General features: G+C 47.7%; 1 protein-coding gene across 1 annotated transcript; it reads right to left on the reverse strand.

Annotated features, from left to right (window-relative positions):
* Positions 1 to 1,467: 1,467 nt before the first annotated feature.
* Positions 1,468 to 19,986, reverse strand: LOC118833310 (serine/threonine-protein kinase WNK3-like; the record flags this gene model as incomplete). Its single annotated transcript, XM_036740675.1, has 10 exons — positions 1,468 to 3,764; positions 4,319 to 4,521; positions 6,746 to 6,960; positions 9,387 to 9,922; positions 10,224 to 10,336; positions 10,875 to 11,004; positions 12,565 to 13,505; positions 18,776 to 18,883; positions 19,679 to 19,730; positions 19,915 to 19,986. Coding segments are annotated over 10 exons (2,700 nt in total), but the record flags the coding sequence as incomplete, so codon positions are not given.
* Between the last annotated feature and the right edge of the window lie 8 nt (positions 19,987 to 19,994).

The raw sequence follows: 19,994 nt of genomic DNA on the forward strand, positions 1-19,994 counted from the left end.
TACTCCACTTCCTCTGAACAAACGGCAAGATTGAACAAGGAAATAGAAAACCGTTGGTCAATGTATTTCTGGAATGTCTATCCAGTGATATGGCTGGGGAAAACACTGAAAACCAAGGCCAGGAGGCTGACAATTGCTTCCTGGGTTTTCTTTCCCAAATCAAACCTGGAAATCAAATTCAATCGAATCATTCTGAAGCACCCAGAGACAGCAAAGAGCAATTCCGATGGCCCTCCAAGCTTTGGTGTTTGGTAACGTGGTGAACATCAGGTCAGCATGGGGTCACTTTTCCAATGTTCTCCTGTTGCAGGAAAAGCTAGGCATACAGTGGAGGGGAGGCATGGGATTGTCTGATTCGCAACATTCTCCCCGAGCACTGTTTTTTCAACTCATTTCCATGGGATTAATCACCACAAATCAAGTTGCAACATTACTTCCCTCCATAACGCATCTCCCCAAATCCCCAAAGCTTATTTCAACTGAGATGCACAGTTCAGCCACTTGACTCAAAAGAGGCTGCTAATGGGGAGTGTGGACTGTCCCCGTCCCATCCCAAGGTCACAGCTTTGGGATGAGGGGATCCACCAGGCTGACAGAAATACTGAAAATCAAGCATCCCCCACCCCCCAAATAAAAGTTCACAGGCAACAGCGTCGACTTGTGCACCTCAAACAGCACTGAAAAACGAGGTAGATAAAGAAAAGTAACTGGGCTAGAACCAAACCTGGAGTTACAAAAATGATCCGTTCCATCAGACTGTGCGTCTCCAGCCATGCTCAATCTAAAAATCCCAGCAGAAAGGGGCTTTTGCAACTGTCACAGACTTTTTTTTTTTTTTGCTGTCATAACATTAGAATTCATGCTCAGCATAAAATTGGCAAGGAAGGGGTGAAGAGTAGAACAGCCATTTGTGACATTACAGCAAATTCTTTGAAATTCCAAGTGTTTGTTTCCTACTCTCACTGTGTATCACCCAACTTGACAGACGCAGTGGCAGACGCTCCCACATTTAGGTATGAAGATACAGTGCTATGCATCAGACTTTCACTTGGGAGTAAACACAGTGGTCTGACATATAATACACTTTCTTCCCAAGAGGGGTCTCAGTGAAGACTGCCAGGTGTGTGGGGGATGGGGTGTGGGGGAGTTTGGAAACAGATGGGACGCTCACCAAGGACAGGCCAGTGCCTCCTGCCAGAGCAGTCTTTTGGATACACTGAGATTTCTTTATCAGCTTGACTTCAAGTTAATTTGTTTTGGGAGGGGGGGGAAGAGGAGAAGGGAGTTTCACATACCTCAGAAAAGGTGAAAACGGCACTGTATCTGGTTTAGCAAAATTACGAAATAATGCAAAATCCTCAAGTAGAAAACTAGCCAGTATTTACAAAGTGCCTATAATCTGAAGGAAATCTTTTTAAGTAATGGAAAAAAAAATGCATTAAAGAAAAACAGTGATGCAAAGAACAGTTTTCTTCAACTTGCCACAGACTCACTGTTTTAGGTATGTGTCTAAATAGAGATACACCCATACATCTCTATCAAGTCATCCCTAGCTGCTGTGTTCACCATGGAGACAGCAGGACATTCTCTAACATCTTCAAACAAATATCCTTTCCAGTAAAAACCTGAAAAGATTCTACTTATCACAAGGCACTGCCAAAAGTCTGCAGGCAAACAAGAATGAATTCTCTATGTGAACCAGAGGTGGCACCTCGTGTACAACAGCCAACAAGACCATCGTTAGTGATGCCATCCCTCCTCAGGGTTTGCGGCGTTTGAGAGCATAGCCTGGGCCTTCAGAGGCTGCAGGTCTAAGCCCAATTCTACAGTCAATTCAGGAAAGGAAATGTGGGGCCATGGTTTGGAGGAAGTCTTCCTGGTCAAAGGAGCACTGATTCTGAATGGCTGCATTACTGGTGGCATTATATATACCAGCATGCCAAGGTACACTGGCTTCAAGCCAATGGAGAAGTGATTTTCAGGGATCTGAAAATGTGATTAACGTTGGAAAAGATGCCACAAGAGTTCAATCTGTGTCTACCGTGGTGGGTTATGGTTGGTATGATAACCTACCACCTGCTTCCCACCCCATGCTGAATTCTGAGACTAGTGTGAGGAGGGGGGAGGGGGGAGGGGGCAGGCCAGGTTCTCTTTAGAAGGTAGAGGCCTTAACAAGTAGACCAAGTGGAAGTCATCTCAATGGCCCATTTCAGTCTTAGGACACAATTTTTAAAAGCATTCTTTAAATCCTATTTGTGATGGGTAAAAACTGGTGACTTGGGGAAGTATTTATTAGAAGAAAGGGCTCTTTAATTGAGCGAAGGGTCCCAGAAGGGGCCTGAAGATATAGAGAAAGGTCCTGAAAACTTTCGAGTTGAAGGGAAAAAAGTTCAAGTACTTCTAGGTGCCTGGAAGGCTCCAAGATGGCCTTGTGGTGAACTTCTGAAAAGGAACCATGTCTGCCTTCCTCGAAAAAAACTTGAGATATCAGCTCAAAGCCTTTCAAATACCTAAGCCATCCTTTCTAGGGTGGAGTTGTTTAGAGAAATTGTTCTCAACCAAGGCTCTCCCCTCCCCTCCCTTCCTCCATGCTCCATAGGGAGCCTCCTGTCTCATTCAAGGCCAAAGAGGCCAACTGCACATCTCCTAGAGGCCAGGGAACTTAAGGGTTTCACGGAGAAGCCTCCTAACCTCTAAAGCTGGGTCAAATACATTTCCTATCGGGTAAATGCACAAATGGAGCTAGAAGCATGAATTCCCTTTTTTTCCCCAGAGTCCCAAGGGGGATCCCAAAGGGGATCCACAGCCAAATACACCTCTCAGCTGGTCAGAAAACCATGTGGTGTGTGTGGCATATAGGGAACAATTGGCAGAATCAAGAACTGTCTCAGTTGGTGGTTATTCCCTCCCCTCCCCACATAGAACCTCACTCAGCTCCTGTGACTGAAAAGTTCATTCCAAAGGGGGCATGCCAAGGATTCACCAGCAAGATGATTCCCTCTGTCCATGCACCCAAAGGTGGTCACAGTAAGCCATCCCCACCAGCCCAGGGTGATGAGCCTTGGCCTAAACTCAACATTACAACACATGAAGAAGTCCAATGGGACTGGAACATCAAGAATGTCATGACATGGTTCCCATTTTGTGACAATTATTTGAAGTGGCCCCTGTGAAATTTATGGACAAGGCTCACCAAGCTGAACAGTAGTGGGGGGGGGGGCATCAAAAGTTTCCTGGGGATGGGGATGCAAAAGGCAAACTTCCCGAAGCATTCTGACCAGCATTTTAAAAAACGTCAAGTATCAAAGAGGAATTAGGGTCTGGAGTGAAAAATGATTCCTGTGCGCAGCACTCGCTGTACAAAGTGCACATCTCTACAGAATGACAAGCACACCGAGGCAGAAGGGAGAGGGGGGCCTTCCCGACCAGTGCTCTCACTTGGGCCCAGGTGGGCCCAGGGCCGAGTTCTGCACTGGGGCCGCTGGAAAGGAAGGCAAATTCAGCCCAGGCTGGAAAGGGCCCACCGCTTGGCTGGGGATCACTACAGGCGGTGGAGCCGTTCCTGAAACTCCCACCCACTGCACTGGGTACCCAGCGGTGCCCACGGCGTTATATTGGCAGGCATGTGGCACTCCATAAGAAGGCAAGGCTCCTGGGAAGGATGGGAGGGAGATTCCTTGCGGCAAGGCTGCTGGGACAGGGCCACGGATTTGGGAGAGAGATGAGATCCAGGCTGATGTGTAAGCCACCGTAGATGAAGTGTTCTGATGAAAAGAACGGCAAAACCAAAACAGGATCAGTTTCTAGGCACTTTACTCGCCTCCAATGGATCCCAAAGACCTTCCCCATCCCCCAAGGCCAGCCCGTTCTGCAGGCCTCCCTCCACAACTCTCAGTGCTCTCCAGGTCATTCTGGGCCACCACAGGGAGAAAAGGCTTTAGCTCCTGAACACAGAAAGTAGCTTCTACCCAAATCTTTAAAATATTATTCATTGAAACCACAGAAGTCACCTCTGGGGTCACAGCAGCTCATTCACAGAGGCGGCATGGACGAACCCAGTGGGTTGTCACAGTCCTTGCTCAGGAGCCAATGGGAGCCATATCGTCTCAGGGCCTTGTAATCTGCTCCATGTCCCAAGTGTCACCGAGCGTGTGAGCAGCAGCAGCAGCAGCCCACAGCGCCACACCCAAAGTGGGCGAACACTGAAAGCCACCAAAGCGGCCACTGGGCTTTGCCAAGTTGAGGCCTAACTGCATGCATACGATAAGTGTCACTAGCCTCATCCCAGACCTGCCCTGCTCTGTGAATCACCACTTACCTCATAGCCTTTGTTCCAGGCGTCTGTCTCCAACCTGTGCTGATTCTGCTTGAGCTGGTTCAGGCTCGGCTTAATGAGAGCATTTCCCACAGTTTCCTTTGTCCAATCATCCACCAGCTTGTGCAAGTCATCAGTGAACATGCCTTTCTTGCTGGCCGGCGACTGCTGACAAGATGTTGTACTGTTCACCGTACACAACGGGTCTAGAACAAAGAGCAGGGAAGTCAAATGTTGAGGGGCAGGGTTGGTGGGAGTTAGAGCCACATGGTTACCAGAGACATTCAGAAAGCAGAGCAATGACCCTAAGCACGGCACCTAACTCCCAGGCAAATGCCTCATCAAAGTGACTGGACCACTTTCCTCAAGACCTCATGGTTTCCTCCCCAGAATCAGCTGATTAGCCTTTTGTTTCACTTATCTCTTTGTATCTCTCCCCAGCCCATAGCAGAACCTGGCACACAGTGAGCACTTAATAAATGTTGACTGAATGGGTTTTCTTCTTAAGCCTCCCCTACTTTGAAAGTGTGAAGATACGCCAACCCTGAGACCTGACATCAACCTGGATCACGAGAGGCTCTGATCAGCATGTGGAGAAAACAAATGCATTGACCTCAAGCTGTGTCATTGTGGGAAGCCAGTAAAGCAAAATCCCACACGCAAAACAAGGAGATTTATCTGCTTGGTTGACCCAAGTCCCATTTTTATGAGGGATCATTTACATGCCTGTCTTTGGGATGAATTTCTCCAATAAGACCAATGAAGATTTGAATTCTGTTATGGCTTGCAAAATATCCATCCCCATTTTCAAAGGATGTGATCTGAGAACAAAATGCCAAAGCTCCAGGAAGCCAAACTCCTGCAGGGCTCCAGATCTTTCTAGGCTGCCTCTCAAGGTGTCCTTGGCTTCCTCAAATCCCAATTTCTGTTCTGACACCCCAGGGCTATGGGACTGGGAGTGGGGAGAATTGGAGTGAAGATGGGTCCCAGTGTACTTCTTCGAAAAGAATAACTGAAAAATCAGGGGGCCACTCCAGAGTCCATCCACCTGGGAAAAGGCCTGAAATGAAGGCCAAGCATGCATTTATGTGGGGGCCCTTTTCTGGCTACTGAGGACAGGCAGCCAACAAACATTTTTTAAGTTCGATTAGATATCATGAAATAATTTTTAAAAATGAAACTGAATGCTGTATAATTAAAATGTCCCTGAATAGACTGAAAAATGCTAAGGTGGGGGGCCCTAGGGCAGGGGGCTTTGGATACATTGAAGCCATGGTTAGGTAACTTTGCCTCTTTTCTATTCAAAGGTGAGGCTTTCTGGGTAGTGAAGACAGGAGGGATATAGTTAGAAATGAAGGAGGCAGCTAGGTGGCGCAGTGAGTAGAGCACCGGCCCTGGAGTCAGGAGGACCTGAGTTCAAATCTGACCTCAGACACTTGACACATTTACTTACCTTGGGCAAGTCACTTAACCCCAATTGCCCTGCCCCGCCCCCAAATATGGCGACATAAACCCCAAAGCTACCAAGAAAAATGAGAAAGTTCTCTTATCACTTACAAGCAGCACGTATTATGGAAAGCGCCCTCGACTTTGGGACCAGAGATCTGAGCGAGGATCACGGCTAGCCCTGGAACATCCACTGGCCCATCACATCCCTGTCTTCAGGACTCTCAGCTCAACTAGGCCAATTTCCATTGACTTGGCAGGGTTGTGGGGAGGCTCAAATTTACCAAATACTTACTAACCACCATTCACCTCTTGTCAAATGCCCATCCCATGTGAGAGTCTGAGCTCCATGAAGGCAGCAGCAAAGGACACATAAGAGATGCTTATTTGATGTCCTTTGATGGGGCCTCCATTCATGGGCATGCCCCCAGACCTTGGACCCCCCCATAAAGCAGGGCTGAGAAGAGGAAAGAGGTGTCAAGTGCTTGGGATCCAAGGGCCAAATCAAACACCAGCACAGCCTCAAAGAGCTGCCATCCTACTCAATCATGCCCAATAATCATTTCTGTTCAGAAAATAACATGGCCTCTAAAAGCTCTATGAAATATCTATTGTCCTCCCAGAATGGTGGGGTTAGCTTCCAAAAGGTTAAGCAAAGACATTTGTGTTTCACTGACTGAGGGAGGGAAGCCACCTCAAAGCTGTACGGGAGAACAGAGAAACTCAATGAAGTTAGCTGCCCCTTGGGCACAGAGAGCTCTCAGATCACCCTGAAATAAGCCAAGCTGCCTCTGCCCACACTCGGGCACTCCTCCCCACCACCTACCACACGTAGATCCCTCAAGGAAAACTCTTGGGGGTCTCTTGGGCTTGGCCTCTCTTTAAAAAACCCATCGAGGCCACTCCTTGGCCCTAAGGCCCTATTTACAAGAGATGTGGGGCCTTGGGGAGTCTCTTTAGGTGACCCCTTTTTTCTTGGGTTACCTGTAGCAACAACAATACCATTGTCCGCGTGGATCAAGGACTGAGGGCGGCTTCGGAGTTTGCTCTTAAAGGACCTCGGGCGGCGAGGGGATGTAGGTTGCAGAGGCAGCTCGGAGGATTCCGACTTGCTGTCTTTAATGGACCGGAGGCGATTGTAGAGCTCCTGGAGTTCCCGATTTTGCTGGGCTTGAAGGTTCACTACCTCTTGAATGTGTCTGAGGAGCCCAAAGAGAAAAATCTAAAGTCAGAGTGAAGACAGACAAGTGCAGAGAAGCACATGGCCAGCAGGCAGGTTGGGAGCCTTGTTCAAAACCATCTCTCCAACCCTGATTCCAATGCCAGGTGCAAGCAAAAAAGGTGGGGTGCCAGCCACTCTGTCTGCAGAGAGAGATTGAGAACTCAATTTGAGTCGCCTCCTCCTTGCCTCAGTCTCTTTTTCATAAGAGAAGATGTGATGCAGTGGCTAGATGGCTGCTGGGTACAAGTCCCATATCTGATGTTGGCTGTGCGTCCCTGGAAAAGCCCCAGGCAGCTCTCTGAGACCACACTGTCCAGAGCAGATGCCAACCTGAGTTGGTGGATGGAGATGCCTCATCTGGAAGTTCCTATTCCAGGGAAATCCCAGATCCAGCAACAAGAGCGCTCCCCTCCCAGGTGGTGTTGGTGCTGCCTGTACGCTCCTGGGGTTTTCAGGGTTGGTTTGGTCAAAGGTCTTTTCTGTGTCTACTGATGGAATCATGTGATTTAGGGGGTTGGGGGAATAATTTGGTCTATTATCATTCTGCCTTTCCTGTTAAACTGTGGAATAGACAACAGTGTATAATTAGGTGATAGGTTGAGAGGGTGGAATTAAAGACTGAAGCTAAAACTTGAGAAGCACAAGATGGGACAGTAGCTTGTCTAAAAAGGATCTGGGGGTCTGAGTGGACAGCAGTGTGGTGTGGTAGCCAAAAACACTACTGCAATCTGGGACATCAAGGCAGGCAAAGCTCCCAGGAACAGGGAGGCCTTCTGTTCTGGGTTCCATTGTTAAACCAGAGAGCAGCTAGGAGGGTGAAGAGCATTTGTGCTATCTGAGGACAGCCTGGAGAAGAGAAGACTCAGGGGGCCACAGGAGCAGTGTCAAAGTGGTCCATCATTGGGGGAAGGGCGAGATAGAGGACAGAACTAAGAGGCTACAGGGGGGAGGCGGTGGAGGCTGCTGAGAGGCCAATTTCAGCTTGAGGTTAGGACAGTGATGAGAACTGTCCAAAATTAGCTACCTTTCCTAAAAGTCTTCAACCAGAGCTTAGATGACAAGTATGGATTTATAAAGTATGTTATGGGGACTACTTTGATGTCTGGCCACTGAGGTTCTTTCTAATTCTTGAATTCAAATGACCTGATGCAAAGGGAAATAAATGAGCAGAAGCAGGGGGGTGGAGAATGTATACGATGACAACAATATTATAAAGACAAACATGCCTGCTCAACACAATGACTGAGCCCACCTCCAGGGGCTAGTGGTGCCAATGGTCAATCCACCTCCGGCCAGAGAAGGGCAGACTGATGGATATTTGGGGAGAAATGCCTAATGGAGGAATTTGCTTTTCTTTCATTCTCAACGAGGGGAGAATGGCTGGGAGGAAGAGAAGGTAGATATTTGCCGAGTTAAAAAACAAAACAAAACCCAAAGCATCCAAAGCCCTTGAGAGCAGGGCTATTCTTTGGATCCCAATGCTCAGCAACTGCCTAAGAACTGCTTCATTCATTCATTCTAAAAGTATAATGGAAGAGAGGGGTGCAATTAGAAATGACAAATCCAAATATGCTGTTTAAGACAGAGTTCGATCAATTCCTAAGAATTTACCTGAACATTTTTTCTAATTTTTTGGAAAGTCTAGAGGGGAAAAGACTGTAGAAAAACATCCCTTCCTTCTCCATATGTGTACACACACATGTGCACATAAACACTGGGATGCCAGTTTTATTCCTTTATTAAAACAAGACTGCAGGAAGTTTTGAAATTCTAGTTCTAAGGAATTTAGTAAATGTCACCTTGATAGCCAAATACTACCTGAAGCTCATATGAAAAAGATCTGGGCGTCTGAGTGGTCTGTAGGTCCACTGTGAGGCAGCAGTGTGATGTGGTCACTAAGAAAGCTCACATAAATGCATTTAACTATTCGTTTCAGATACTCTGAAAAACATTCGGTTCTTTTGGTAACAAGTAAGTACTCCACATCTCAAAAATTAATTAAACAAAGAATACTCCATTGTTTGGTTCACTGCACTTAAAAAGCAATGTCTAAAACTCGGCAAAATATGTGATCATCTGAATCTTCTTGGAGATGACTAAGTGTAATAAAAAAGGGGCGGAAGAGGGCGGCAATTATTTATTGTTATCTTTGAATCACTGGGACCTGGGCGCTTAAGTCAGTTCTTAAGAAATGCTTGTCGATTAAAGAAGAAAACTTGGAATCAAAATTCCTGAAGTTCTGAAAGGAGGAAGTTGGTTTTCGATATTCCCAGCTAACCCTCAAGTGTGTGCTGTAGGCTTTCTCGCAGCTCATGGCTTTTCAATCCCAAATTCTGGGCCTACCCCAACCCAAATTCCGAACTCAGCAAGCCAGGTGGCTGAGATGACAAAACCAGTACTTACTTTTCCCGTAATTTCTGAAGTTCCACTTTCAAGTCGTCATCTTCGATTTCAGATTCATCATCACTACTCATCGGGGAGGATGGAGAATAGAAGAGTGCACTCTGGGTCTGAACATAGGGCGGTTCTTCTTGGACTGGTAAGCAACAGGAGTTCTCTTCACTGGGACTTCCCGCCCGGTCTTCTGAGGGGCCGAGAGGAGCAGAAGACTCACTCTCTGAGCTTAGCTGGGTCCAAACAGTACCCCCAGGGGGCTCAGACCCAGACTGTGCACTACTTTCAGCAGCAGAGGTATCTTTCTCTGGAGTCATGGAGGCTGGATCAGTCTCACATGTGCTGACAGACAAAAGGCTTTCCCCTTCTTTCAAGGCTTGGTCATCTTTGTGAGGTTCAGGACTAGAACCAAGGGTGGCCAAAGAAAGCCAAGTCTTTTTTCCAGCATCTTTGCTGGGACTGGTCAGGACCTGTTTGGTTGCAGGCACACAGTCTTTGTCACAAAAAGCAACTTGATTTACCTGCTGATGAGGTACAGTGACAACCTGAAGCACAAAGAGAGTTGAGTGGCAGAGAGAAAACCTGCAGACAGCTAGCTGGCCTGAGGTGACCTCCCACTGCTGACCCTGGGGACATGCACTGGATCCTGGAGGGGACACCTACAAGAAGGGCCCCAACACAAAGTGAATCACCGATACTGAAATGTGAGAAGCCAATCAGGAGAGACTACTAGGCTCCCTAGCACCCTGTACAGCATAGGGAAAAGGAAATCACAAGTCCAGATCCTATATCCCGCCCCCCGCGCCCCCCCCAATTCTGAACAACAGATTAAGCTGAGACACCAACCTGGAACCTGCCCCGCTGAAATGAGCCCGTTCCTATACATCTATTGAGAGATGCAGATTCTCCTACCAGAGGCAGGGGGGCTGAAGCGACTTGCGATTTCATCTCCATCTCCACTGCAAGTGCGGCCCAATGATAAACACACAAACAAGAACAGCGTTTGTCAAAATTTCACGTGTTCATCAGACCCCCAAAAAAGTAGAAGAAAGAAGATTCACTTGGCCTACATAGTTTACAAGGTGTCAGTGCAAGAGTGAAGAACAGCCCGCTGGTTCCCCAGCTTGGAATCAGGCGCCATGAGACGCTTTCCCAATCTGAGCTTCTATGTGAAATGAAAAACGGGAACAAACTAGTTATGGAAAGCAAAGTACAGTAACAGTGGCATTCATACGACGTGTCGCAAACCCAGGCTCGGTGGGAAAAGCGAGAAGACTTGTTCATAAAAACCAAAATCCCCAAAGGAAATTAAAAGTGATGTTACCTAGTCTATGGCCCTGACTGTAAGCATGCTACCTTGGCGGGCTTTGGGTCTCTCACCAAAGCTGGTTGACTGCCATAGCCTGTATGCCCAGCTTTTTATTTTGCGAGTCCAGGATTTCTTGCTAATAGGATTTTTGAGACTAGAACAAGTAAAGCTTAGGCCAAGATATTCACCTCCTGTGTGCAGATGGAAGGTGCTGCTGCCACCACCGCCGCCGCCGCCGCCACCACCGCCACCGCCACTCAACACAGAAGCAGGGTAGGCTTCAGGATCCCCTGGAAGGGCCACATCAGGGGATGTCTCCTAAAGGGGAGAAGAGCAAGGAAAAACACATGGTGCTAACTGCCAAGGGCTCCAGGGAACTGGGAAGGGCCGAACAGACCACAAATGGCCCATCTCACTGGAGGAAATGAGAACTCCTTTCCCCCTCAGCTCAGACTGAAGCTCTTCTTCTAGAGGTGCCACATGGGAGGGAGAGCTGGCCTGCAGTCAGGAAGACCGGACATTGACCTGCTGAGTGACCCTGAGCAGGTCACTTGACCTCTGCCTGTCTCAGTTTCTATCTGTAAAATGAGGATCATATTATCCCCTCCCTCCCAGGGTTCCTGTGATGATCAAATGAGAGCTCCTATCTGCAAAAGGCTTAGCACAAGACCTGGCACTTTCCACTTCCAAAGCCTTGTGATTGGGGTTCCTTAAGGGGCCACATAATCTGGGAAAAGCTAGAGAGAGCCATCTTCCCAGAGATTACTGGAAAGGCAACAACTACATATTTGGATCCTGAAAAAAGGCCAGTGGAAGGAAAGGTCCAAAGACCAGCTTAGGCTCTCCTACCCAGAAAGCTTTAGGAGCTGGTTAATCCAAGCCGGGGCAGAGCCAAGCATCAGGTAAAGGCCGACACTGGAAGCTCAGCAGGGAAAGAATGGATGCAACTCTCCCCTCTTCCTCTGGGGTGCCCATTACTCTAAGAAGAGTTGACTCCTGGGGATGGGCCACCATTTGAGGCTGACAGGGAGTGTGAAACAGTGCAAGGTCCCTTCTAGTGCCCTTTCCTCCCAAAAAATGGTAGCTACTGGCCCTGCGATCTTCCCCACACACCTAAAAAGGAGCAGAAAAGGAAGATGGCTTGGGATTGGGGAAACTCATCAGCCCCATGAGATCCGAAGAGGCACAAAGCCCAGCAGATGCCAGAAGGATGGGGGTCAAAGGCCAAAGCCGTTCTGGCTGGAGGGAAACTTTCCCCAGGGAACTCAGAGAATAGGTTTGGGGTTTTCCTGCCTGTTGATCCTAACAAAGTCAGAGCACTGTGTTAGGCACATTTAGGGGTCACCATGAGCTATTGAGTACCATGGCCTGTGAACCAGCCCTGGAGATGGTTTCTAGCCTCTGCTCCATACTCCTTCCTACCTGTGTGACCTTGGGAAGCTCTACTCTCAGAGACAGACTAGATGGCTTCTGAGGCCCCTTTCAATTCCAAACAATATGGTGGTATGTCTGCTCCTCCGAGGAAAAAGTGCTCATGCCCCTCTGTCCCTAGCCCAGTTTACTAGAGGGCTTTCAGGCTTCCTCTGCCCAGCCCTACCTCAGCCACCTGACTGTGGCCTAGAATCGATCAAGAAGTATCGAAGGCCACACCCTGGCAGACCTGGGGCCTGCCACACTGGATGTTGTCCGTCCCCCAAGCAGCTGAACTGAATTCAGGCTGGTTGCAGGGGAAGGGATTTTTCCACCAGAGAGAGCTTATGAGCTGCATCAGTCGGGAGAGAACCTACATTGCCCAAGTCTCAGCTCCCGACTCCTCCGATCTGGGTCACTTTGCCCTCTGAGGGAAGAAGACACTAAGGTAGAATGAGAGATACTTACACGCAAACCCAACTCATTGGACGCGGAAGTGGTCACACTGGCTGGCTCCCTTTTGGGCACAGCTACATTAGCAGGCTGAGCCACAGCAGAGAGAGACAGAAGCTCGGTGTTGGCCTGCTGTGCACTGGTCCGTTGTGCAAGGCTACCCTGGCTCCGGTGATACCCTGCACCCAGAACTTCAGGCCCAGGGCCACAGTGCGTCTCCTCAGCCGAGGAGGAAGAAGAAAATGGAGACTCCAGGTTTGTAGCGTCCTTCTGACTCTCGGAGCAGAGACCAGATGTGCTGTGCTCTTGATACAGCAGGTTTCTTAATTTTTCATCCAAGGTTTTAATGCGATTGTCTACAAATTCTAATTTTGGAGGTCTTTCACCATCTCCCTCAGGCACTGAGGAGGAATGAAGAGGGGCTGGATCAAGGCCTGGGCTCTGAGCAAGTGTGACCAACTGAGGGGCAGAAGCGGCCTCCACGCTCGGGGCAGAAGTGGCCTCCACACTCACGGCAGCTGCTCCTTCTCGAGAGGCCAAGGTGCCACACCCAGGTAGCCACTGCACTGAGGAGGACTGAGGGCTTGGCTCAGACACACACACCTGCAGTGGAACTGAGCTCTCGCTGAATGCAGTTGACTCTAGAGGGTGGGAAACACCTAAACCCAGGTGGTTCTCAGCTTGGCGTCCTGGATACACAGGTAGACTTACGCCGGGGACTTGGCTGACGAACTCCCCAGACTCAAGCTGAGCAGCAGGGCCATGGGAACTCCCTGCAGAATGGACCATTGGGATCTTGTTCTCTTCTACCTGATGAGGAGGGGCTAGCTGTTCAGTTTCAGGACCAGCACATTCAGAAGTCTTACCATCTGCTAAATCCTTGGGCTCTGGGGTGGGTGCCACAACGAGAAGCCTATCCTGTGAGGACAGTTCTTTGTTGCTCATGTTCCCCAAATCTAGAACAAGAAGAATAAAAGGTTAAGTGAGGAGGTCAGTAATGAGTTAAAGTTGTGCCACACCTGTTACAGACCCTCTCCATCACAGGGGACTCCATCTAGGGAGATTTTCAAAGATAAAAAAAATCCCCCATTTGAACTCAAAGGTTACAGTTTAGACCCTATGGAGACACATCTTCCACCTTCCTTGGCACAAGGTTTTACAACAGTTTAACATACAGAGTAGCCAAAAGAGAACCCACAAATAAAGGAAATCCCTGCATTGTCCAGTAATGCCACCTTCCAATCCCAACTAAATGTCTTCATTGCAAATTGTATAAGGAGGGCCAAGAATGTGGGTGCTTATATGTCAGGTACTTTAATGAAAATGATTTTATTCTTTTAAATTATCAGGAAGTCAGGACTCAATAATTTCTTAATATGTGTGTGTGTGTGTGTGTGTGTGTGTGTGTGTGTGTGTGTGTATGTAAGGAGAGAAGGAACAGCTTTTCAGGACTGAGACCCCAAAGAAGAAATTTGGAGAGCTTCCAACATGGTGATGTGGCCATGGCTTGAGACACTGGTCCCTGAGGTGCTAACCAGCCCTGTGGAAACAGCTGCAGGGGTGGGCAGGACATGCACAAAAGAGATGACGGACTAGTCTGTCCAGACCGGGAATTGTGAAGGTTTGAATAAAAAATAGGGAAAAAAAGATTGAAGAGATCCAGAAACCAGCTGAAAAGATCGCTGCTTGATAATGTCAATATTATATTACATGGGGACAAGGAATTGTCATTTAAAAAATGGTAGGGAAAATTAGAAAGCAAAACTGCAGTCAAAAAACTGAGCGCTCTTTCACACCATGACTAATGTGGGAACTGTTCATGTGACTGCACATGTAAAACCTATGTCAGATTGCTTGCTGTCTTGGGGACTGAGGGGAGGGAGGGAGGGAGGAAGAAAAGTGGGGAACTCAAAATCTTACAAAAATGAATGCAGAAATCTATCTTTACATGTAATTGGAAAAAAATTAAAATACTCTTAAGTTTAAAAAAATGAGTTCTGTAACCCTAATCTTTTTGTTTGGTTGGTTTTTTTGGCAGGGCAATTGGGGTTAAGTGACTTGCCCAAGGTCACACAGCTAGTACATGTGTCAAGTGTCTGAGGCTGGATTTGAACTCCGGTCCCCCTGACTCCAGGGCCAGTGCTCTACCCACTGCACCACCTAGCTGCCCCACTCTAACCCTAATATTAAAACAATGATCCTGAGTCTGGATTACTAATCCCTAAATTTGTTGGTACTCATGTCAGAAAACACGATGAAAAGGGAACCATCCATCTCAGTTCTGGAGAGAACAAAACCTTTACCAAATGAATGCAAGAAATAATTCCCAATAATCATTAATCACTTAGCCCTCAAGGTCACTTTTTTTTTCATTTTGAACTTAAACACCAAAAAAAGAGTATTTCCATACACACAGCAGAACACAAAAGAATTCGAGTTCTATGTGACACGATGAATCTCCACTTTGTACCAAACTTTTAAATAAGTAAATAAGAAACCTTGCATGTTACTTTCAAAACTGTCCAGTGTGTCTGTGCTCCCTGCTGAACTTCCTTCTTTTCTCTTCTATTCCTTTTGTGGCCCTCTTTTGTTTTTTGGAAGGAATCACCAGCATAAACCCTCCCCCTGCATCCCCTCCCAATGAAAAAGCCACAAGAAAAAAACTCCTAGTAATAAGCAGAACTAAGCAAACTGAACCCCCACACAAATGCGGCAAGTGTCTTTCTGCACCCTGAGCCCATCATTTCTCTGGCCGATTCATCATCAATCCTCTAGAGACATTGCATTCATCAAAATTTCTTAGTCTTTCAGAATGGTTGGGCTTTAGTATGTGGCCAGTCTTGTAGAAAGGTTTTCCTGGTTCTGCTCACTTCACTCTGCCCAGTTCCTACACATCTTCCCAGTATTCTCTAAAGTCAGCTCCATTGTCTTTTCTTACAGCACAATACCCTCCCATGACATTCCCATGCTGCAGTTTGGTTTCTAGGACTTAGCTTTTTCCTTGGCCTTTTTATCTCTGCTTCAGGGTCAGGGGCTTGGTTTCATCTTCCTTACCCAGTCACCCCCTGCCTCCTAGTCTGCAAATGTGTCCCCGCTCACTGAGTTGGCTATATTTCTGCACTGGACTGTCCACATTGTTGGTCTAGCCCACCTCAGTCTGTTTCAGAGAAGAGTGAGCTTCCTCTGGTGCCCAGTCCCCCCATCTCTTCCTACGTGTTTCTATATTGTACTCTTCTTTTCATGCACTCCAACCAGGAGAGATAGCAAATCCCTCCACCCTGTTCTTCTTCCTCCTTCCACATGAGTATCTTTGTCCTCCTCCTCCCCTTCCTTGTATCCTCCCCATCCCTCCTCAGGGCCTCCGTTTTTCTCTTTCCACTCTCTCAGTACCCTTTGAAGATATCCAAGGTCCGAGGGGACCCTCGTTTCTTCTCCCCCTGGTGGAGTGTCAGCCCAACCTCATCATACACTCCTTGCAATTACTCAGAGAAATGGCCCTTCCTAAGTTCCTCTGGACTCTTGCATTTACACTTTAGAGTTTCTTCCTCTTTGGCTCTGGTCTTTTCATCAGGAATGCTTGAAATTCCTCAATTTCTTTCAAGATCCATTTTCCCCCTCTAGGAAGATAACTCAGCTTTGCAGGATAAGCTCTTCTTTGCTGTAAGCTGTCAGAAGTTGTACCTTTTGCTCTTTGGGATGTTGTATGCCAGGGTCTCTTCTTGGCACACAGTGTCGATTTACAGCCCAAGTTGCCAGGGCTTGGGTGATCCTGACTGTATTTCCCTGGTGCTGTGTGCTGCTTTTCTGGGTGCTTGCAGGATTTCTTCTTTGGTGTAGAAGCTCTGGATAATGACTGTGACATTCCTGGACCTTTCCCTGTCGGAACTGAGCTCAAGAGGTAATCGGTGGGTTCTGTCTGTCTTCACTTCGCCCCCTGGCTTAAACAGACCTGGGCAGTTTTTATTTTTATTTTATTTTGAAATAGAAGGTCCAGACCTTTGGGTTTTTTAAATAATGGTTTTCAGGGAATCCCAAACATTCTTAAATTCTCTCTCCTGGACCTGTCTTTGAGGTCAGTTTTTGATAGTAGAGACCTTACATGTTCTCTTTTTTCAACTTTAGATTTTGTTACAACACAGTTACTTGTTATCTCATGGAGTTGCTGATTTCTCTTTGGTCTGTTCTAGTTGTCAGAGACTTTGTTCTTTGGAGTAGGTTGTCCATATTTTCCTTCCAATTGTTTCCTTTAGAGCTTTTGGTTTGTTTCATTTCCCTCTCTCTCTCTCTCTCTGGAGGGGGGAAGGTAGGGCAATTGGGGTTAAGTGACTTGCCTGAGGTCACACAGCTACTAAGTATGTCAAGTGTCTGAGGCCACATTTGAACTCAGGTCTTCCTGACTCTAGGGCTGGTGCTCTACTCATTGTGCCACCTAGCTGCCCCCACTTTTTCTCTCTTTGCTTCATTTCTCTTAGGTATTCATGGAGTCCTTGTGAAAAACCCCTTTCTTTCCCTTTGGGTCTACTTGCAGTTGGTGGAGAGTTACTCTTTACTTTAGGGGTCTCTTGATCTTCAATACTCAGTGTCTTCTTTGATCTCCTCATCTCTCTAGCCTTAGCTCCTCCTGGCTGGCCTCTTCTGAAGTTCTGGGGTGGAAGGAGTCATTGCCTAGCTAGCTAACCAGTGTACATTTATATGGCGCTTTAACAACTTTCCATGTTACCTCATCTGATCTACACAACATCTAGTAGATGGAAAAACTGAGGCTGAGAGAAGTGAAGTGACCTGCCTGGTTCACACAGTTAGCCTCTATAGAAAGACTTGACTCTAAGTTCCAAGTTCTATGCACCCGGTAGCTTCTCACAGGATTTTCTGATGTGCATTGGGTGAATTTCAGGGTTCTGCTGAAACCCTAAGTCTAACCCTATTCCAGTAGTTGTCTTGAGCAGAAGTCCTGGTAACCGTCTACTCCAGGACATGCCCCAGTCAGCCTCCAGAGTGCGAGGTGGTCTGCCCATGTCACCACTCCACTCAATCGCCTCCTGTGGTTCCCTATGGTCCGTTTGGCCTTCAAAGCCCTTCATCACCTGCCCCCTCCTCCCTTCCCAGTCTTCTTACCCTTCACTCCCCCCAAGTATGACACTCCAATCCAGTGACTCTGGCCTCCTGGCTGTTCCATGAACAAGACCCTACCATTTTCAGCTCCAGGCATTTTCTCAGGCTCTCATCCATGCCCAGAATGCTCTCGCTCCCCAGCTGCACTTATGGGTTTCTCTCAAGACTCACCCTACTGCAAAAAGGCTGCCCCCCACCTCCAGCCCCGCCCCTGCCCCAGTGCTTCTTCCTCTTTATATCTGGGAGCCGCTGGAAGAAAGAGACTGCACTTCACTTTCTCTCTGTTTCCAGTGTCTAAAACACTGTATCTAGAACACTAGAACAGTATCTTGTACACAGAAGGTATTTAATAGTTGGATTAGACAATGTCCAGTGTCTAGCCCATGTCAGTTCAGAGAAGCTCATTTCAAAGCCCTCGGCCACCAGAGGATGACTCATTTCCAGTCACAGCAAAGAAAGGAGGTAGAGAGCCTGGGAGCTTTGCCTTTGTGCTCAGAATTGTGAAAGGTTCTTTTTCAAAGAAGAATGTAGAATGACACAGCCCTCTGTTGATCACACTGGTGAATTCAACTACCCTCCCCCTGGCCTGCCAAGCTTCTGATAAACAGACCGCCACTCTTCTCTATTCTCAGCCTGATGGAGAAGACTGAGACTGCTCCAAGAAGGGAAGTCACAGAGGCAACTTCATGGTCAAGAATTTGATGTTTGCAAGAGATTCCACAGACATCATCCACCTTGACATGGTCACAGGAGAAGCTGAAGGATCCAAGGCCACAAAGTGGACCATGAGTTAAACAGAGGGTGGAAGCCCAGTCTGGGGATCTAACTCTAACCTGATGAAGCTTTTTGTCTTATAAATCTTTGGAGAGTCTTTGTAAAAGAAAAGTGGGGTATATATCCAAGGCAAAGCCAGGGTTTCTCCAAGCAAATTTTACCCAGAAGCTAAACCTGAAGGATCAGGAGCCCCAACCTAGGCTGCTCCCAGTGCTTGGTTTTGTTACTCTGCCCCTTCTCAACACCAGGGCCTAGCACCAGGTCCTAACAAGAGGATGCTGGGGCCAGGAGAACCTGAAAGAGTCTGGTGGAGAAAGCCAGCTAGAGAACGAAAGCTTACCAACAAGGAGCTGTGACTCAGGAAGGCTCAGGGGCTCGCGATTGCGCGTGGTCTGATTGATACAGAACCTCCAGCGACCAACTGGGGAGCACTGAGGAGCAGAGTCAGCTGCAGAAAAAATGACACAAACACATTAAATTCACAAGGAAGCTTTTGGCCTTGTGGGCTAAGGCAACTGGCTCCAAGACACTGATTTTTCAGAGCAATTGGGCGCATTCAATTGACAGCAAGGAGTCTGATGTGCCAAACACAAAACCACCTCTTGTCACCTTGCAACAAAAGTCACCACTGGCAACACTTGGACGTAGGCCAGGCCCTTCCAGGCTTTTCAGTGGGACCGCATTTTTCTTTAAAACCTCTCTTCACACTCCAGCTTAGTCACAGCAACTCCCCAGGCTCTGCTTGCCCACAAAATGGAGGTGCTGCACCACACAAAAGCAGAGCCTCAGATCACGCTTCCCTCTGGTCTCACACCTGGCACATTTCCATTTCTGCTCCTCACGCAAAATGTACAGCAAAAGGCAAGAAGCCAAGGAAGAGAGACAAGGGACCCAGGTTTGAGATCCCCCAAAATGAACGATTTTCCAGTTTCTGCATCGTCTTTCAATTGGCAAGAACAGGGCCAAACACCACCATAGTTGGAAGGGGCCTAAGCAAGGAATGGCAAGGCGATTTGAAAACTGAGTCTCAGACAACGTCTCTTCCGGACCCATCGTGTGCATGCAATCAGAGCGGAAACCAGTGGGGGACGGATGACCTCAGTTTTTCCTAGTGGGCCCTAGAAGGGTCCTTTGGAAATGTCGGGGAAGTTTTACTAACAGTCGTATATCCTTCCTTACAAACACCTTTTTTGAGAGCTGGGGCACGATCATGCCAAATGGTGAGAAGACTGGGGGTACTCACTGCAGCCTTGAGCCAGTACAGGATTCATCTGCGCTTGTTCGGCTGATCCTGTCTGAATGATAAATGAAGAAACAGGGTAAGGCCTTTTCTACACAGCACACTCACACAACAGCCACACACTCATACAACAGCCATACCCATTCATACACACACACACCCATTCACATACATATAGAACACCCACACACTCAATACACACACACCCACCCACCCACAATTTCCTAAATAGCTCTTACTTGATAGCTGCTGGATTCTGATGAAGCCAACTCCCCACCAGGTAGGTTGCAAAGGATCTCCTGGGCATGACACACAACCA

Source organism: Trichosurus vulpecula, unplaced genomic scaffold (assembly GCF_011100635.1).
Source record: "Trichosurus vulpecula isolate mTriVul1 unplaced genomic scaffold, mTriVul1.pri scaffold_169_arrow_ctg1, whole genome shotgun sequence".
NCBI lineage: Eukaryota > Metazoa > Chordata > Mammalia > Diprotodontia > Phalangeridae > Trichosurus > Trichosurus vulpecula.